Here is a 17,432-nt window from a genome sequence, read left to right on the forward strand (position 1 = left end):
GCTGTTAAAATGTAATCCTGAGTGAATTTGTAATTTGTATATATTTATATCTCCAACCACTAGTATATGTAGTAGACCTTTGTACTTACAACCATTCCTATGTGATTTTAGAGTTTATCTGTTAGTATCTCTTCCTTGAGTGACTTTACAACTTGCACATTTGCAATTTTTCCATCCTTTCGCTGCACTTGTACATTTGCATTTTTTTTTCTCTGTTTATATCTCTTATGTAACTGATGTAATCCAAAGTTCTTATGTAACGCAACTGGTTCTTTTGTAAAGCACTCTGACACCTTCGGGTAATTTTCGCGCTATATAAAATCGCATTAAATAAAAAAAAATAGAAAAAAACACAACCCTCTGGCCAGAGTGTACCTCCCTTTCTTCTCACGGATGATACACTGCTGATTTCGAAATCACTTAAAGGCTTCCAGCAGCTCCTGGATAAATTTAACAATTTCTGTAACAAGCGTGGGTTGGAGCTTAAAAGCGCAAAATACTAATTTACTGAATTTAATCCTGCAAGAAGGAAGAACATAAAGTGTAAGCTGTTTCTCAACAAAGATCCCATAGAACAGGCTTGCAACTTGACTCCCTGGGCCTAAGAGTAACTCCAAACTTAGACTGGACCATGGAGATCCTAAAATCCCATTGCTCTCTACTACACTACACCTTAAGACTATTGAAGGTCTTTAAAGAGTCAAAAAGAGTCTCTCCCTCCAAAGAGATTTAAAATGTTAAGGTTCTCGGAGTGGTCTTATACAGCTCCGAGATTAGGGGGTATACAAAATGTAACACCTTCACTGTGGCGTTAAACAGGTTTTTTAGGTCCCTCTTCGTACTTTCACAGAGCACCCCTTTGATCCCACTGTATCTTGACACAGCCTTTAGGTAGATCTCTAGGCAAACTGAGCTTAAACCAATGGAATACTGGCAAAGGCTTTGGACTTTGTCGTGCCTTAGTTATTTACTATGAACCCATTATGGAGCTTATGTCCTCCCCAGCAATTTTGGGCTGAATGGGCACTTGCTCATTCTGGAGGGGAAAATTGCCCAGCCTGCAAAGGCCCCCGAGAAGACATTTCTCACCTCCTTTTTTCTGCCCAACCTCTGGCTTCCAGTGAAAGAAATGACTGTTGCCGCTGAGGGGGGTGAAGGTCAAGATGCTTCACTGTGAAACGGAAAGGTACACTTAGGCAAACTGTAAAAGCCACAGAAGGGCGGTGGCGAAAGAGCTCCTAAGGATGGAGGTGCAATTTCATGGAGTGCCCTCCCCCTCCACCAGTGTTGGATGATGAAGTATATCAGGGGTGTATCACCGCTCTAAGTGCACCCTAATTAGGAGTTAGTGACTCAATCGCCTCTCCATTTGGATGCAGTGGGGTGGGCAGGACCTGCAAATGACCACCGCCTTGCATGCTACATACTGAGGTCAAATTCGAGCAACAGGGGGTACTGTATCTAGAATAGTTAGAGTACACACTTATGAAGGTTCTTGTAACTGGGAACATGTTAAGCATTGAAGAAAACGGAAGAGAGATCTGAGCCCTAAAATAACCATTGGTTTATCCTCAGTAATAGCCACTTCTCAACCCGACACCTTGGGCACTTGAAAAAGATTTGGTCCAAGTCACATCCCTGGGAGAGGAGTGCTGGTTTACTAACGAGCTAGGACTTTACCAGCTCTCCCTCTGAATGAATGCTGAGGTACATTCTTTTAGGGTGAGAACTAGAGTTTAACTAACTTGCTGTCACAAAAATGATAACATTGGCAGTGACTTTGGTTGTTTTCAGATTGCATATATAGGCCTGCAGCATCCATGTGGATTATTATATCTTAAAGATATAAGTGTTATGGCTTAATCCGGATACTTTCCTTGCCTTAATACCAATGTAGATCACTTTGTAAACATCCTTTTGGGGACAATTAAATGCAGACGTTGTAGACTTGTTATGATTAAGCCTGGGCAAAGCACTACGCTACGCTCGCGTAGTTTGCGAAGTTTGTGCTACTTCGCACTACGCGAATTGCACGTAGCACAGTGCAAACATGCGTAGCGTAGTATTGCATAGTGCAGCGGTCATTTTTTGCTTGCTCGCGGTCCTCAACATCAAGTTGGCGACCGCGAGCAAGCAAAATGACATCCCGGCAAGACTTTTTCCTTGTTCGCGATCAGCAACATCAAGTTGCCGATCGCGAGCGTGGAAAATAAACATCCCGGCGAGATTCTCAACGCGAAGAGGTCAGGTTTCTCATTGCGAGTGGTCGCGTATGCTCACGACCGCTCGCGATGAGAATCTACCAGTCCGCGTTGAGAAATCTGCCGCTCGAGTAAAAACTCGAGCAGCAGAAAACTACAGCTCGCACTGTGCAAGATGCCATTTTCAATGATTGCACAGTGCCGGATGCTTGTCCGCACTGTGCAATTATTGAAAACGGCATCTTGAACAGTGCGAACAGGGTACTACGCAGTTCGCGAAGTGCTACGCGTAGCTCGCGTAGTGCACTTTGCGTAGCTTCGCGTAGTGCTACTTCGCGAACTACGCCCAGGGTTAGTTATGATGTCATGTGATGCGGCAGCAACTGGTTCTTTTATTTTTTCAGTTTGTTCAATTCATAGATGCTTGTTTGGAGGAACAGAAGGAATGGTGGGTTTTAATAGTCGAGTGTTGGCAGACATTTTAAGTTTGGACTGTGTTGTAAAATTATATGATGTATCAATTGTCTAAACAGAATCTAATTGTAGGGTTCATCGGTGTGCTGATCCCACGGCATAAGCAATATAATTAGCCCGGTTGCTAAACTATTTTGTACTGAGAGTAAATGTACTAAAATCCTGTTTTTTTCCCTACATGAATTATGTTGAGAAGGGCCCATGTTGCTAACCCCCATCCTGGCGCCTGCACAACAGACAGGGCAGACATAGAGCTTTAGCTTGAGCATAATGGATTTCTACTACTGCATAATGTTCATACGTACATTTTCTGCAAACATTTCACATGTTAAGAAACCTGTGGATACTATGCAGAGAAGAAAGACTGCTGTGCTATGAAAGGACACCCATTCTGCTAGACTGCTGCTCTGAAAGAACTGTTGCCCTGCTGTGCTGTGCTGACCTGCTGCCCTCTTGCCTGGGTGAAAAACAGAACTGGACCTGTAACTTCACCCTTGAACTCAGGTCACCGGTGTGACTCCAAGGGCTAGTCTGCTGTCCTCCTGACCTAAGCCTCAAGGACATAAAAGGCTCCCCAACATCCTGCCCCAACCCTTGGACCCAGCTAATGTGAGTTCCTGACCCCCAAGTAGTGTCTCTCAGGTCCTGGACACTTGCTGTGGCTCATGGAGCTGTTTTCAAGCTTTTGGGGTCATCCCACTGAGTTCTCACTGCTCACACAGTGATTTAACACTAAGGGCCTTATACAACTTTGGCAGTCCTATAGCAAATGGTGCAATGTGCCGTCTGCTTTAGGACTGCCAAACCCGAGTTTCTGCCGCCTGCCAGATTAGGACTTTAATCCTGGTCTTGTGGGTGGTCCTGCAGTGGTCTGATTCTGACAGTGGCAGTCTTTGAGGCCTATAGAAGGGCCTCACATGAGGACCACGTGGCCAAAGCACCGACTGCACCTTCCTGCACGGTGAGGCATACATGCCACACCGTGCAGAAAATGAGGGTGCAAATACAGGGGGGCACTCATACATAACTCTTTGTGTATGCAAGATAAAATTAAGGCCTCCTGCAGCATATGCGTTGCCACTTTAAAACTATTAACAAGACTTTTCAAATGGATTCCAGTTAATTGGAGGAAAAGAATAGTCCAAGCCCTCATAACAAGTAGGCTGGATTATGGGAACGCTCTGTATGTGGGCATGACAGATTATCTGTTTTCAGGACCCCAAGTAACACAGAATGTAGCAGCCAAATTGATCTGTAATAGGGATAGTTATATCTCTGCATCTGCTTGTTTAGTGACACTACATTGGTTGCCCATGCGCCAAAGAGCGAACTTCGAATTGCTTTGCTACTCACACAAAGCATTGTATAAACTAGGCCCAGCAACTCTACAAGCAAGAATGGAATTCTATACTCCAACATGTGATCTGAGATCTCGCAATGTTGCATTAGTCAAAACAAGACGAATAAAAAGAGTTAGAGCAGGACACACTTTCTCACATTTAGCAACTATTCAGTGGAACAGGCTACCATTAGATTTGCCTTTTTTTTTGTTGAAATGTGTTTTTATTGATTTTCAAATTTGCATTATATTAGTACACTTCAGGCAATACTATTACAATACATTCGTAATTTGATACCAGTATTTCACCTGTATCAGTTTTCTAGTAGATTAGACATCAAGACATCATAAACGTAACTGGTATTTTCTCTTTGTACAAATTTTCCAGCCTAAGGGATAGAGAATTAGACTGTAACCCAACATTAATATAACCAAATGAATCCTCACATTGACTCCTGTATTTGAAATTATAATTTGTTGAACACAATAACAATGCACGTCCAATATCTAGTAACTGCAAGTTCTATTTGCTCGCCTGCACGCAGCACTTAGACATGTTTTGATTGTACTGTACACTGTCTTACAGTATGTCTATTATGCCATGATTGCATGTTATGTACTGTGTGGACTGGCTTGGACAATAGTCAGTGAAGGGTCATGCGCCTGTCTCCGTATACTCGTTTCTGAACAGGTTGGCGACATGGGTCTTGTGATCTAGTATGCCTCCTGAGTCTGGTTCTCATTTCGGTCAGGTGAATGAGTGGGCTCGTCAGCCTAGTTCAGCCATATAGTGCGAAAATCCGCCAGCATTGCATCCCAGCCCTCTGTGAGTGGCTGTTTACGAATGCCTATCACATCCTCCCGACGCAGTGCTATACTCTCAGCCTGTGCCCAGCAGAGTAGCAATTGGAACCAGGTCCTCTCTGCGGGGGGGGGGGGGGGGTCAGGCGATTTCTAGCGTCTCGTGATCAAAAGCTTGGCCATCATGAGATCCAGATCTATATAACGGGATGTCACTTTGTGTATCCTAGATCTGTGGTATGATCCCAATATGCATACCTCCCAGACCCAACTCAGTGCATGCTCCGTGCACTGCGTCAGGATTGCAGTGACCGCTCTCCAATACTGCTGTAAGATCGGGCAGGACCAGACTATATGAAGCAGGTCAACCCCGACTTCACCACATCGCAGACAACCGGCATCTGCACGATTAAAATATTTATTGATTTTGGCTGGTGTTAGGTAGGCTCTGTGTACTATGTAGTACTGGATGAGCCAGAATCTTGTGTTGCGGGGAGATCGGGTGGGACCCTCGAGCATGGCCAACCATTCACGTTCAGTGCAGGGATTCTGCGAATCTGCCTCCCAGTGAGCACGTAATGAGCTCAATTGTGGCGCCATGTGCGTTCTCAGTGCCCTCGCAAACCATTGGACGAGGTGTCGGCCTGTACCCAATTCATGCAAATATTGCACAACTAGGTGAAATGGTGCAAGAGAGACACAAAGAGATAAGTCTGAGAGAGACTTTATTCCGCAACCCCATCCATCGTCAAGCTGGGCAAATTGACAAACTCAGAACTCTACGAAGCCCTGGTTCCACGCTAGAACATAGAACGTGGAGCCAGGCCATATCACACTAGGTGCATGGGCGGTTCCTGCGCTATGTTTCCCCATGAAAGTTGCAGCGTGCGTACCACTGCTGCATGTAGTAAAATTGGCCCTGCAGAAAACCCAAGTCCTCCGCTAGTGCCTCAAAAGGTAATAGTTGACCCTCATTGAATAAGTCCCGACTGTCAGAACGCCAGCCTCCTCCCATTGCACCAGCTCCACTCCCGTAACAGCGCGTTGTCTCCTGGGCATCCCCACTATGGGAAGGGACGGTGCGTATGAGATCAAGCTGCGCATGAGCTGCAGGCTACGGCAATCGCAATAATGGGCCACACCCAGCATCCGCTGTGCTGGAGGTCTGCCCTTCTTCCTGGGGTGGAATAACTCAACCACCTGCAAATGAGTGAGAGCCGGTGCTTGAGTCGCCAAGTCTTCCAGTTGGCGTGCGTTTAACCATCGCACCACCCATTGGAGTTGAGCAGCAAGGTAGTATTGTTCCATATGTGGTAGTGAAAGACCTCCGCAAGTTGTTGAGGGGTAAATTTTAGTCATGTCCACTCTACTGCGCGATGTGCCCCAGATAAACTTTCTCAGGTCTGTTTCAAGATTTTTGAACAGCGCCGGCCTAAGACAGGATGGCAGATTTACAAAATAATACAAAAGGCGCGGGAGCACCACCATCTTTATCAGTACGATTCGGCCCATAACTGTTAGTCTAAATGTGCTCCAAAAGGCCATCGGCGCTCGCACCGCAGTGATGGCGTGCAACAGGTTGCCGTCGTGGAGGTCTGTTGGGTCCCGGTAGATGTGTATACCCAAATATCGAAATGTTGACAGTTTCCGATGTACTGGTCTACCATCAATGGTCAGGTGTGGGTTTGGAATGGTGGCTACAGAGGGTTACAGGCATGATTTGTCCCAGTTCACCCGGAGTACCGAAACGGCTGCAAACTCTACCAGTGTTCGCTCCACAACCACACAAGGCAGTCTAACGTCTTTTAGGTATATGGGCAGGCCGTCTGCAAATAACGACACTCCGTGCAGGCTCTCACCTAGTGGGATTCCCCACTCCTCTTGCATATGCGCAGCGAAGCGGCCAGAGTTCGATGGCCAGCGCAGATAGAAGCGGCGACAGTGGGCAGCCTTGCCTGGTGCCCGCTCGATAGGAATCCGGTCGGATAGGTATGGGCCTGTTTAGACCCTGGCTATTGGCTACCATTAGATTTACCTCTTACTGAAGAACATTTTGGATTTAGGTAGAAACTAAAAACATGGCTGTTCAGGACATAGATGTGAGGCCTCTGTGTCACCTAATACCTCTACAACTGACAGCAGCCTTACCAGCGCGGTGATATCATCTAGGTGGTGAGGATTGATGAGCTTTACAAAAACCTCAAATAAATATTGTTTTTTGGGACGAAATCCTCATAATCAGTTCTCAAATTTTTAATGGGTGGAAAATTTGCAGGCACAGATGCTTATTTGCAAGTAAATCTTGTTTTTCTCTCCTGGGAAAATATTTTCTCTGTGGAGTAACCACTTTCCTAAGCCCCCTGAAACAAATAAGGTGTATGAGGAACTTTTACACAGTGGCGTAGCTAGGCCTTTTGCTGTCCGTGGCAGTCCCAGCCGTTGCCGCCCCACGGCTGTCGTAAGAGTAGGGTGGAGGTGCTGGCGATGCATTCCTGCATTTGCCACCCCTTATCAATGAGCGGGGGGTTCCTCCTCTAAAACTCGTGCCCCCCCCCCTTGCTACGCCACTACCTTTACACTCCATTTACACACTTTTTGGGAGTAATTTTAGATATATAAATGGGAGGGAAACCCCACTGGAAGGATTTGTGAATAGTCTCAGATTATTGGAGACGTACATACATGCTTACAGCATTTTAATGGTCACCCATTTTCGTTTCGTCTGAGAATATCAATGCTTGTCCATTACATCAAACTTAGGTGTAAATCTCAACATGAGAGCAGATTTTCCGCCATATTAAATGCCCTTTACACTTCGAAAACTTCCTTTAAACTGATTATGTGAATCTAAAGGTACATTTTAGAACCACTATTTGCTCTTTTGTGCACTTATGTTACATTTAGGCTTTCCAAAACATCTATGAATCAGGACCAAACGTTCCAAACGGGCAGATTTTTATAATTTCTGTAAAATCCGTAATTCCAACAGCATTTGAAACCAGATCAGTAAACTACTGATTTACCAGAGTTCCTAAAGAAATATCATTCAAAGAACTGGATCTCAAAACGTGCAGGGCAGCAGTCAGTCTCTTTTTGTCAGTTACTCCAGAATGGTACATTTCAGGACTAACCTAAAAGAGGGACCTCGCAATATACACATCACTGAAAGGGAACAACAATTGTTGCATGCATGTTGGTGAACCATATGTTACAGGAGGCTAGGTAATGAAGAATCCAAACATGAGTAAAATGTAATTGAACTGGAACAATCTATTGAGCATGTATGTGAGTGTATGACTGAAGCACGAGTGAGATTAGAAACAGAGCAGGTGCATTTAATTGAATCAAGTATTAAAATCAGCATTTTGGAAATGTTTGTACTTTTGGTGAATTTGCTTGGTGCACACATTTATTAATGTGGTAAAATGATTAAAACATACATTATGGTGTTTGCGAACTTATATAAGAAAAAATCTATTAAAGTAATGATAAAGGTATATACAGATTATGATGTTATTTAAAACTATTATGAAATGATACATCAGTGGAAGAGTTTTAAACCTATTTTGATGTTATAACAAAAAATAAAGTGATAACTGGAATAAGCTTTGAATTTCTAGAATGCTTTAAATGCTGGCAAATTATGAATGATTTAAAGGTTTGCAAATTATAAGTGCCTTAAAAAGGGAAGGTTAATCCTTCCCTGTAACATCACATGTATGGTACTGTTTTTTCTATTGCAAATTCTGTTTCTTTGCCTTAGAAATCGGTTACAGTGATGTATATGTTGGCCATTTCATTTTTTTTAAACGTACGCTTTTACGACAGGGTTTTATAGTTGTACATGTCGTTTTTTTTTTTTACATATATAGGAAAAACAATCACATTTGCACGCACAGTGGACATCCCTCGGTCAGTCTACAACTTCCGGTTCTTTGCGTCTTCTATCCTGCACCATACCACAGAGTGTACTCAGATGGACCAAATGGGCTGCCTAAATTATACTGTGCGGACCCCAGTGGGAATCGGTAAGAAATCTATACTATGTTCAGAAGCTGATAAATTAAAGTGGTTCACTTAATAAGAGTTATCACTGATTATTGAATTTTTCATAGAAACTTGAGGTCAAAAGTTTCCAGTGGAGTAGAGTCCAAGGCTGAAGTCGGTGAGTGCCCGAGACGGCATCATTGAGTCCCCACTAAAGCTGTTGTTTTGGCACCAAAACCTCAGCGTGAGACAAAGTTGGATTTTGTAGTTGCTGAGGTCACTTCACAGCTGGAATATACTTGCCACCTCAGACCTGTCCATTTAAAAAAAATATATATATTTTTTATTAGTGCATGATAACAATGTTGTATTTTACACATTAGACTTGTCATTTCATACAGGAACTGATGTACAAAGAAAAAAAGTTATATACTTATGAACAACAATGCATTGTAATGCATGCAATTAAAAGCGGACCTTTTGTAAAAAGGAAAAAAAAAGGAAAAAATAGTCTTGTATCCATAAAGTCTTCCATAACATTCTCTCATGCACGTTTTTTTCCCTTTTTACCCCCTCGCCACCCGGGGTTGGCCATCTGTTAAATTTTGCTGTCTTGAATCTTTGTTCTATCTCTCAAGCCATCTGGTCAGTGGTTCCCAGATCTTTAAACCTCGAGATTGGATCCCTCTTTTTTCATATATAGCTTTTTCAAAATTATAGTTCGACACTAGTCGTGTTAACCATTGATGATAAGCAGGGGGTGTTGGTTCTAGCCAGGCTGAGGTTAGAGAAAGTCTATATACCGCCATACTTATAAAAATCAGCTGCTCACCTGGTTTCCCTTGAACCTCCTGATCTACCCAAAGGCAAATCAGGGCTGAAGTAAGACTTATATCCCTGCCTAGCACCTCTTTAAAAAATTTGGTTATCTATTTTTTTAAATATTTAGCGTAGCACAGGAAGCTAGCATATGATCAAGATTCGCCTGATACAGAGAGCCGCGAGGGCATAGAGTTCCCTTCCCACTTCCCCATTTAGCAATCTTTTTCGGCGTATAATACAGCGAAAAGCAAGTTTTAAAATACTGCGCCTGAAGCCGTGCCGGAATAAGTAATTTTTGAGCTAATTCTGTTGAATGAAAAAATAGATCCTCTGTAATATCTATTTCCTCTTTCCACTTAGTAGCCCGCGGTCCCAAGTCGTCAATCATTAGGGAGTTTAGTGAATTATACACAATTCCTATAGTTGAATGGTTCTGTCTCAAATTATCTATGATGGGATTGTTCTTGAAACCTAATGGGCCGCCTCATTTCCTACCTCGGAAGTCGCGTACCTGCAAATACTTGAAGAAATCCCTCCAGTCTAATGCGTATTGTTCTTTAAGAGTCTCAAAGGAAGCTATACCAGAGAGGGAATAGAAATCTCCAAGTTTAGAGAGGCCCTTATCTAACCATTTCTTGATTATTGAGTCCTTGAAAATTTCGGGCAAGTTTGGATTATTATTGATCAGTGTGTAGTAATTCAAACGTCCCAATCCTAGCATTTTCCTAACTGCTTTCATGGTTTTATATCCAGCGGCCAGCGTCTTAAAGCGTACCTTTTTATAATGGGAATCATTTAAAAACCTCCAAGCCTACCCCCAGGCGTCCTTGCCCATTATAAGTTCGATAGGTGTGGATATGCTTTCAGAGAGGTCGTTAATTGGCTTGTCGGAAAAAAGAGTGTAATTATACAAAAGGGTAGAAACCCAATAATACAGTCTAATATTTGGAAGGGACAATCCGCCCCTGTCTTTTGGTAAGGAGAGGAACTTATATGCTCTCCTTGGTTTTGCATAAGACCAAATGAACCCTGAAAACAGATCTTCAATCTTTTTTAAACAAGTATTGCTAAATTCTAGCGTAATAGCCCTAATGAAATAGAGAAACTTGGGGAAGAAAAGCATTTTAATAGTATTGCATCTCCCGATTATCGAAAGGTGCAAGTTATTAAAACGCCTTTGCTCTGGTTTATTTTGTCTATCAGAGAATCAGTATTGCACTCAACCAACTTTTCGACATCCGCCATAATATTTATTGCAAAATATGTAGACTCTCAACCTGCCTAGGGTCATCCCCCATACTGATATTTTTACAAATAATCTGGGTTTTAGCTCTGTAGAGGGAGTACCCGGACAGAAGTCCAGATTTGATCGCCTCTAGTTCTACTTCCACCATAGATATTGCAGGATTAGATGTTACTAGCGCAATATCATCGGCATATGCCAATACTTTCGTTTCCCTGCCTTGAGTGATAATTGGGCTAATCCTTTGATTGCCTTCCAGTGCTCGTAAAAAGGAATCGATGTATACGGCAAATAAAAGAGGTGAGCTGGGACATCCCTGGCGTGTACCTCGGGTTATTTTGAATGACTCAGTGAGTGCTCCATTAATGAATAGTTTTGCGGAGGGTGGAAAATATAGTATCTTAAATGCCTGTATAAATTGGTGGCCTAGCCCGACCCTTGACAAAGACTCCCAGAGAAATGGCCAGGAGACTCTGTCAAAGGCCTTCTTGGCATCAAGTAAAATAAGTGCTATGGAGTCTCTGGAGATATGCGTAGCGTCAAGAGTGAGATGGTTCTCCTAATATGGTCCGTGGTGCTACGTCCAGGGATAAACCCATGTTGTCTTGGTGATATAACTTTATGAATTACCCCAGCTAACCGAACCGCTAGTATTTTGGAGTAGATTTTGCTATCCGCATTTATTAGTGTAATAGGACGGTAGGATGCGGGATCCTGAGCTAGTTTATGTTTTTTTAAAAAAACGATAATTTTTGCTTATGACCATGATGCTGGTGGATTCCCCCCCTTAAAAACATGTACAAACAAGGGAAATATTACCTCTTTTAACTCTGTAGCACATTTTATAATATTCTACTGGAATATTATCTAATCCAGTGGTTTTACCATTGGGGAGGCTGTTAATGCATATCAGGGCCTCAACCCTTTGGGGGGACTCTTTCAACTGAGTCTGATCATCTTGCGATATCTGTTCTGTTAAGATCTGGTTGAAATAATACGTAATATCGTTTGAGCAGGGAAACTCTTTGCGAATACCTACAGGGTCTGAGATTATAGTCTGGGTGGCATCACACACTGAAGTAATCGTATTCCTTGTAGCTTCTTGCCTGGCCCGGATCGCAAGGTGATGTCCGACCTGCTCACTACACTCGTCTGCCTCGTTTCTCCAGGTTTCCAATCTTTCTGCAGCTTTTTTGGAAATTACCTCCATAACCGCCGATTTGGCTGACATTAATTTGACCAAAGCATCAGCAGGGTCGTTGCCATCTCTATGTGTCGTAATTAAATTCTCTTCTGCAGCTGCAAGTTGCCTTTGCAGAGATTCTAAAAATTGGCGTTTTTTCTTATTTAGAGCAAGTGAAAAGCTCAGTGTCTCTCCCTTTACTGCAGATTTCAATGCGTCCCAAACCACTTCAATCTTAGTACTGCCAAGATTTTCTTTGATAAATTGGGGGAGCCACTGCCTCATATGATTACAATAATCATTATTTAACAGTAAAGACCGTTCAAACGTCCAACTAACCATATCCGATTGACTATATTTTCCCCTCTAATCTCAAGAACTAAGGGATTATGATCAGACACGATGCGTGTGGTCTTTTCTACTGTACACTTGTGAAGAATAGAATGCGATATGAAAATATAATCCAATCTCACCAATTTATTGTGCGGAAAGGAATAGAAAGTGTGGCCAGGATCTGCGGAATGTTGAGAATGCCAAATATCCATGAGAGCCTGTTCTTGGCTTAAAATCCTCAAGGCCCTAAACACCTTGGGTTTCCTACCATTGTAACTCCAATTTTTATCTGCGGATATATCTTGGTTTGCGGGAAGATTTATATTAAAATCTCCGCACATGATAAGTGGTAGAGGCCACTCAGCCAGCTCATTGATCAGATATTCAAAAATTAGAGGGTCATCAATAACGCTGCCGTAGATTGCACATACAGTGATAGAATCCCCATTTTCCCTGCGGCATACCGTAATGACCTACCTCCCATTTTGATCAGCAGATGTGCGTGTAAATTGAAGTGAACCTTTGGGGCTTAGTATTGCCACCCCCGTGTCCTGGCACTTTGTGTTGTTGCCCCAACTACTGTAAAACCGAGTGTGCCTAGTAGATGTATCTGTGTCCTATCGATGTGTGTCTCCTGGAGACATAAGATGTCAGCTTTGAGAAGTCTAAGTGCGACTGCAGTGTTACGGCGTTTCTTTGGATCATTTAGGCCACATATATTAATTGTTGCAATACGTAATTTACTCATTTAGTCCAATAAGTGGTTTCGCTTTGCTTGACCCCTGACCAAAAATAAGATAGAACAACAAAAACCCTCAAGTAAAAACTCTTGGTGCCAACCCCTTACCCTTGCCCCTCCTCCCCCCACCCCCCACCCACAACCAGCCATTGAGACTACCTGGCTTACCCAGAGCCAGGGTGAGGGCGTCTGGGCTGTCAGGAACCTTGTAGGCCCCCCGATCGAACCCGAGCTGAATACCACATTTGTGCTGTGAGCCCAATTTTTTTTAATTTTTAATTTTCCTCCTTTTAAAACTCCGCTTGTTTATGCTCATTTAACCTTGCAAATGCAACCTCCTTGCCCTTAGCCCCCATCCCTTTAAATCAGCCTATGACATTTCGGAAGCATTCAATTAGTGTTCAATTAGTTTCTAAGAGTCATTAGTCCAAAATCGCTAAGATTCTTCTTTCTTTTCTTTCCCCCCTTCCATTAGTGTTTGTTTGCACCTTTGGTTGACTCAGTAATCTCCTGCAGATAGGATTGGGCTTGAACTTCAGAGATGAAGCTGCCTGTAACTCCCTTGTAGACAATCTTTAGGCGTGCCGGATTCCGTAAGTATACAGATGCTCCCACTTGTTGAAAAGGGGCGCAGAGTTGTCTTAACCTCCACCTCCGCTCCACTGTTGGATGGGCGAAGTCAGGCCTAGTAAAAAACTTAACTCCATTGAACTACCTCTTACTAGTTGGTCTTGCTAGATCAAAGAGTGTCTGGCGTAAGAGAAAGTTCCCCAAAAAAACTAGCATGGTGCGAGGATATTGCGCAGGAGATTGGGGGCGTTTAGGAATTGTTAATGGGAAGCGGTGTACTCGCTGTAACTCCTTCTCGAAATCCCAGCCCTGCAGCTCAGGAAATGCGCCTTTCAGGAGTGAAATCATATACGCCCTGGGGTCATTCCCTTCGACTCCTTCCGTGATCCCAAGAAAACTGAGGTTATTACGACACATTCGGTTTTCTTGTTCCTCTAGCTTCATCTTTAACTCCTTAACTATTCCTTTTTGTTCTTACTCCTGTGCTTTCAGAGAGGAGACGTATTTCTCAAGATTCTATGTGCGCACCTCTACAGACGTCATTCTATCAGCAATTTCTGCACATGTACGACCCACTTTCCTTATTGCACCTTGTATTTTTTGTGTGGCTTGTCGATTTTTCCTTTTGTCTGATTTGACCTCTTCTTGGAAGCTCTTGATGGAATATAGAACTTCTGCCAAGGTGGGATCATCCTTGCCGCTAACGTTATTGACCCCCGTGGCTCGCTTGAATTAAGAATTTACGCCGGCGCATACAGTGCATTCTGAGGGAGTCATCAATTGAGACGATGAATAGTCCCACCTGAGTTCAGGATTACTTCCATGATCCAGATTTTCTCCACTCCTGCATCTGCTTTGTCTTTTCTTTTCCCCCCCAGGATTTCTCTTTTTGTGCCGCGGTTTGCCCTACTGCCTCTGAATCCGAGCTATTCCCGCAATCATGTCCTTCTCCATCGCTGGACGTTGAAAGCCCGGTCTCGTACATCTCGGATTCATCGGTCACTGACATAGTTTTGTCCCTTCTGCCAGGTGTCATTGGTTGCTGAAATGGCACACCATCAGGGTTCACTTGTGGTATGTCATACGACTTTGAAGGCTTTTAAAGCTCTTTAGCGAAAGACTCTATTTCGGCTGTTCTTGTGTCTGGGTTTTGAGATCCAGCTAAGAGCCCATTCTCAATTTGCACCGTCCTAACCTCATGATTTTCAGGGGCAGCACACTCAGCTGCTTCTGAGTTTTCTAGCGGTGCAGAAATTGTTATGGCTGGAACAGGGTCTAGAACAGTGTCTAAAGTTGGTATTGCTGTTGAGCTTTCCGGGGGATTCTGCTAAGTTTCTTGGGTTTCATGAGAGGGGTGTTGCAAACTCTCTAATGTTAGTCTCTAAGCAGGCTCAGCATTGACTTGCTTCCCTTCGCTAGACCCAAAGATATGAGAGATTAGGGGCTGAGAACAGTGTCCATGATTAGTATCATTGTGCTTTAGTTTTTTTACTTGAATTTTCTTAATTTGCTTGGAGGCTTAATCATTTATGTCCGGAGACTTCCCTCTTTCTACTTGCTCTCTGTATTTGACTCCACGGGTTGAAGGTTGTCTCTGCCGCCCTTCAGGGAGACTTGACTGTGCATCAGCAGATGCAACGGGGGATACAATGTTGCTAGTTTTATTTTTAACTAATTTATTTGTTTTGACCCCCTGCCCCGTCATTTTCGCTTGCTTGCCTGTTCTCCAGTGAGGAAGACGTGTCAGCTGTCTCGGTTCACTGAAGGAAATCTGACTGGAGTGTAGTGCGCTTTTCTCCGTACCTGCGCAGGCCAGGAGCCGATAGAGAGTCGATAGGGTCGCGTCGCCGCAGAATGATACGAGGTGGGCAAGATGGCGACTGAGTAAGCAGCTACCTGGTGGAGCTCCGCCGATCGGACCTTCGAGCTGACATCAAACTGACACAAAACAAGTGCTAGCATGCCGAAAACACGCTGAGAAATGCTGAATTCTATCTGAAGCAGAACGACAATAGGCACAATCAAATGCTCAACGAGACTCACGCATGGCACCTGAGGGCATATTTAGAATCACAGTGATAACGGCTTGGTTAACCGAAAGTAAATGGTGCAGAGAGTTACAGAGACGCCCGACCGGAGCATCTAAGAAGAATCGCATGGCTCCAGCATCCCCACCTCGCAACTCAGCCCCTGTCTAAGGTTTTCATTTTTGATTTAGTCACTTTCTGGTGCTCAAGATCCTTCTGCTTAGCAAGGCTGGAAGCTGTAGCTGGGCAGGGCTCCACCAGGTGGGACACTGTTGCTGTGAAATCCTGCTGAACCTGATTTCAGAGTGGGGAAAAAACTCTAAATGGGGTGAACTTGGGGCATGATTCGTGAACTATAAGTTTAATTTTACGAGTACGGAGACTCGACAGTTGGGACAGAGAACTACATATAAAAAGATATGACAGGCCAATATTTTTATGTGCGGAGTCTTCATCACAAGGGTGGTGTCCTGCAGTCGTAAAATTACTGTTAGTAAAATTGAACTCGTAGTTTGTGAATACCAAAAATATTGTAAACTTACACGAAAGTTCAAGTTTAATTGTGTGAAACAGGTCCTTCGTTTTCATGTCCACCTGTCTTCTCTTGGAAAGCCTTATCACGGTGTTTTGGTCAATGGGAGGTCGAAAAAAGTTTTAGATAACACTTTCTTCAACTGCTGGAAAAAGTTGTGTGATGGGTTGGGTCCTCTTTGATTTAGGAATACTGCTATATTTGAGTGTTTGATGCAGGCAAACGTTTGGTCAGTCAGTGACCTTCAAATAGCAGTTCCAGTCCTTGAATGGAAGTAGAAATCAGGGGTATCAGAGACTTCCCTTCTATAGCAGGGCTGTCTTCTTCAAGTGTAGTCATCCCAGGTACAGGAATGTTTTGAGGAGGTGGTGATGATTTGCCAGACTATTCCTGTGCACCAGTCAATGATTTGAGAATTTGTCTCACGCAGACATTTGTACGTCTCATCCAATGTCTACCTTCTTTCGCAGTTTCACAGGGGTTTAAAAATTTCATCATAACCCCAAGATGGCAACGTAAGATCATATTACATGTTACCCATCGCACATTTTTATGTAACATGTTTATTTTGAGGTAATTGGGTTGAACAAGCTGTTTCTTCAGAGTTCAGTTAACAATGGGCACTGATTTTATTAGAATGTTTAGGCTTAAGTTTCATGAATTAATTGTTGATTAAACAATGGACAATGCCGAGGGCCAGAGGATTTATGTGATCATGGGACTGCAACACTTATCACATGATTATGCATTTACTGCTTATGCCACATATATTGGCACATTTGCAGATTCCACAATAATTGTTGTTTATAGCTAAACTTGATGAAAATGATACTGACAGAGAATGAGTTGCATAATTTGCTTTTTTTTTGCTGTATAATTTAGAAAACCTTGACACATAATTTGTCCCTCCATGTTGCAAAATCCTCTGCTTCCCTGCCTGCTCTAATAAGTCTTGCAGATTTGAGCTTGGTGTGTCAAGCTGCCCTGACAAGTGATTCTGCCCACCCATGGATGCCTTTAGGGGTCGCCAGGGGTCGCAGCTGAGACCCCTGGCTTGCCTCTTGCCGCCCCTGGCACTACTTTTGCGACTCAAGGCCTCAGAGATGACAAAATCAGTGCCTGGAACACAGAGGCAGCTCTTCCTGATGGACGCTGGTTGGAGCTCCACTTGCCTGGGTTTC

At 43.5% G+C, this 17,432-nt stretch overlaps 1 protein-coding gene across 2 annotated transcripts in view; it reads left to right on the forward strand.

Annotated features, from left to right (window-relative positions):
• Positions 1-17,432, forward strand: part of ALDH8A1 (aldehyde dehydrogenase 8 family member A1) — a 256,594-nt gene that overhangs the window by 51,180 nt on the left and 187,982 nt on the right. The window contains exon 3 of one of the 2 annotated variants that reach the window (XM_085611613.1): positions 8,688-8,843. The exons of the other annotated variant lie outside the window; for it this stretch is intronic. Within the exon in view, the coding sequence (XP_085467739.1) occupies positions 8,688-8,843 (156 nt within the window). The remainder of the gene's footprint in view (positions 1-8,687; positions 8,844-17,432) is intronic. 2 annotated transcript variants of the gene reach the window in all.

The sequence above is a fragment of the Triturus cristatus genome, chromosome 6, assembly GCF_964204655.1.
Source record: "Triturus cristatus chromosome 6, aTriCri1.1, whole genome shotgun sequence".
NCBI lineage: Eukaryota > Metazoa > Chordata > Amphibia > Caudata > Salamandridae > Triturus > Triturus cristatus.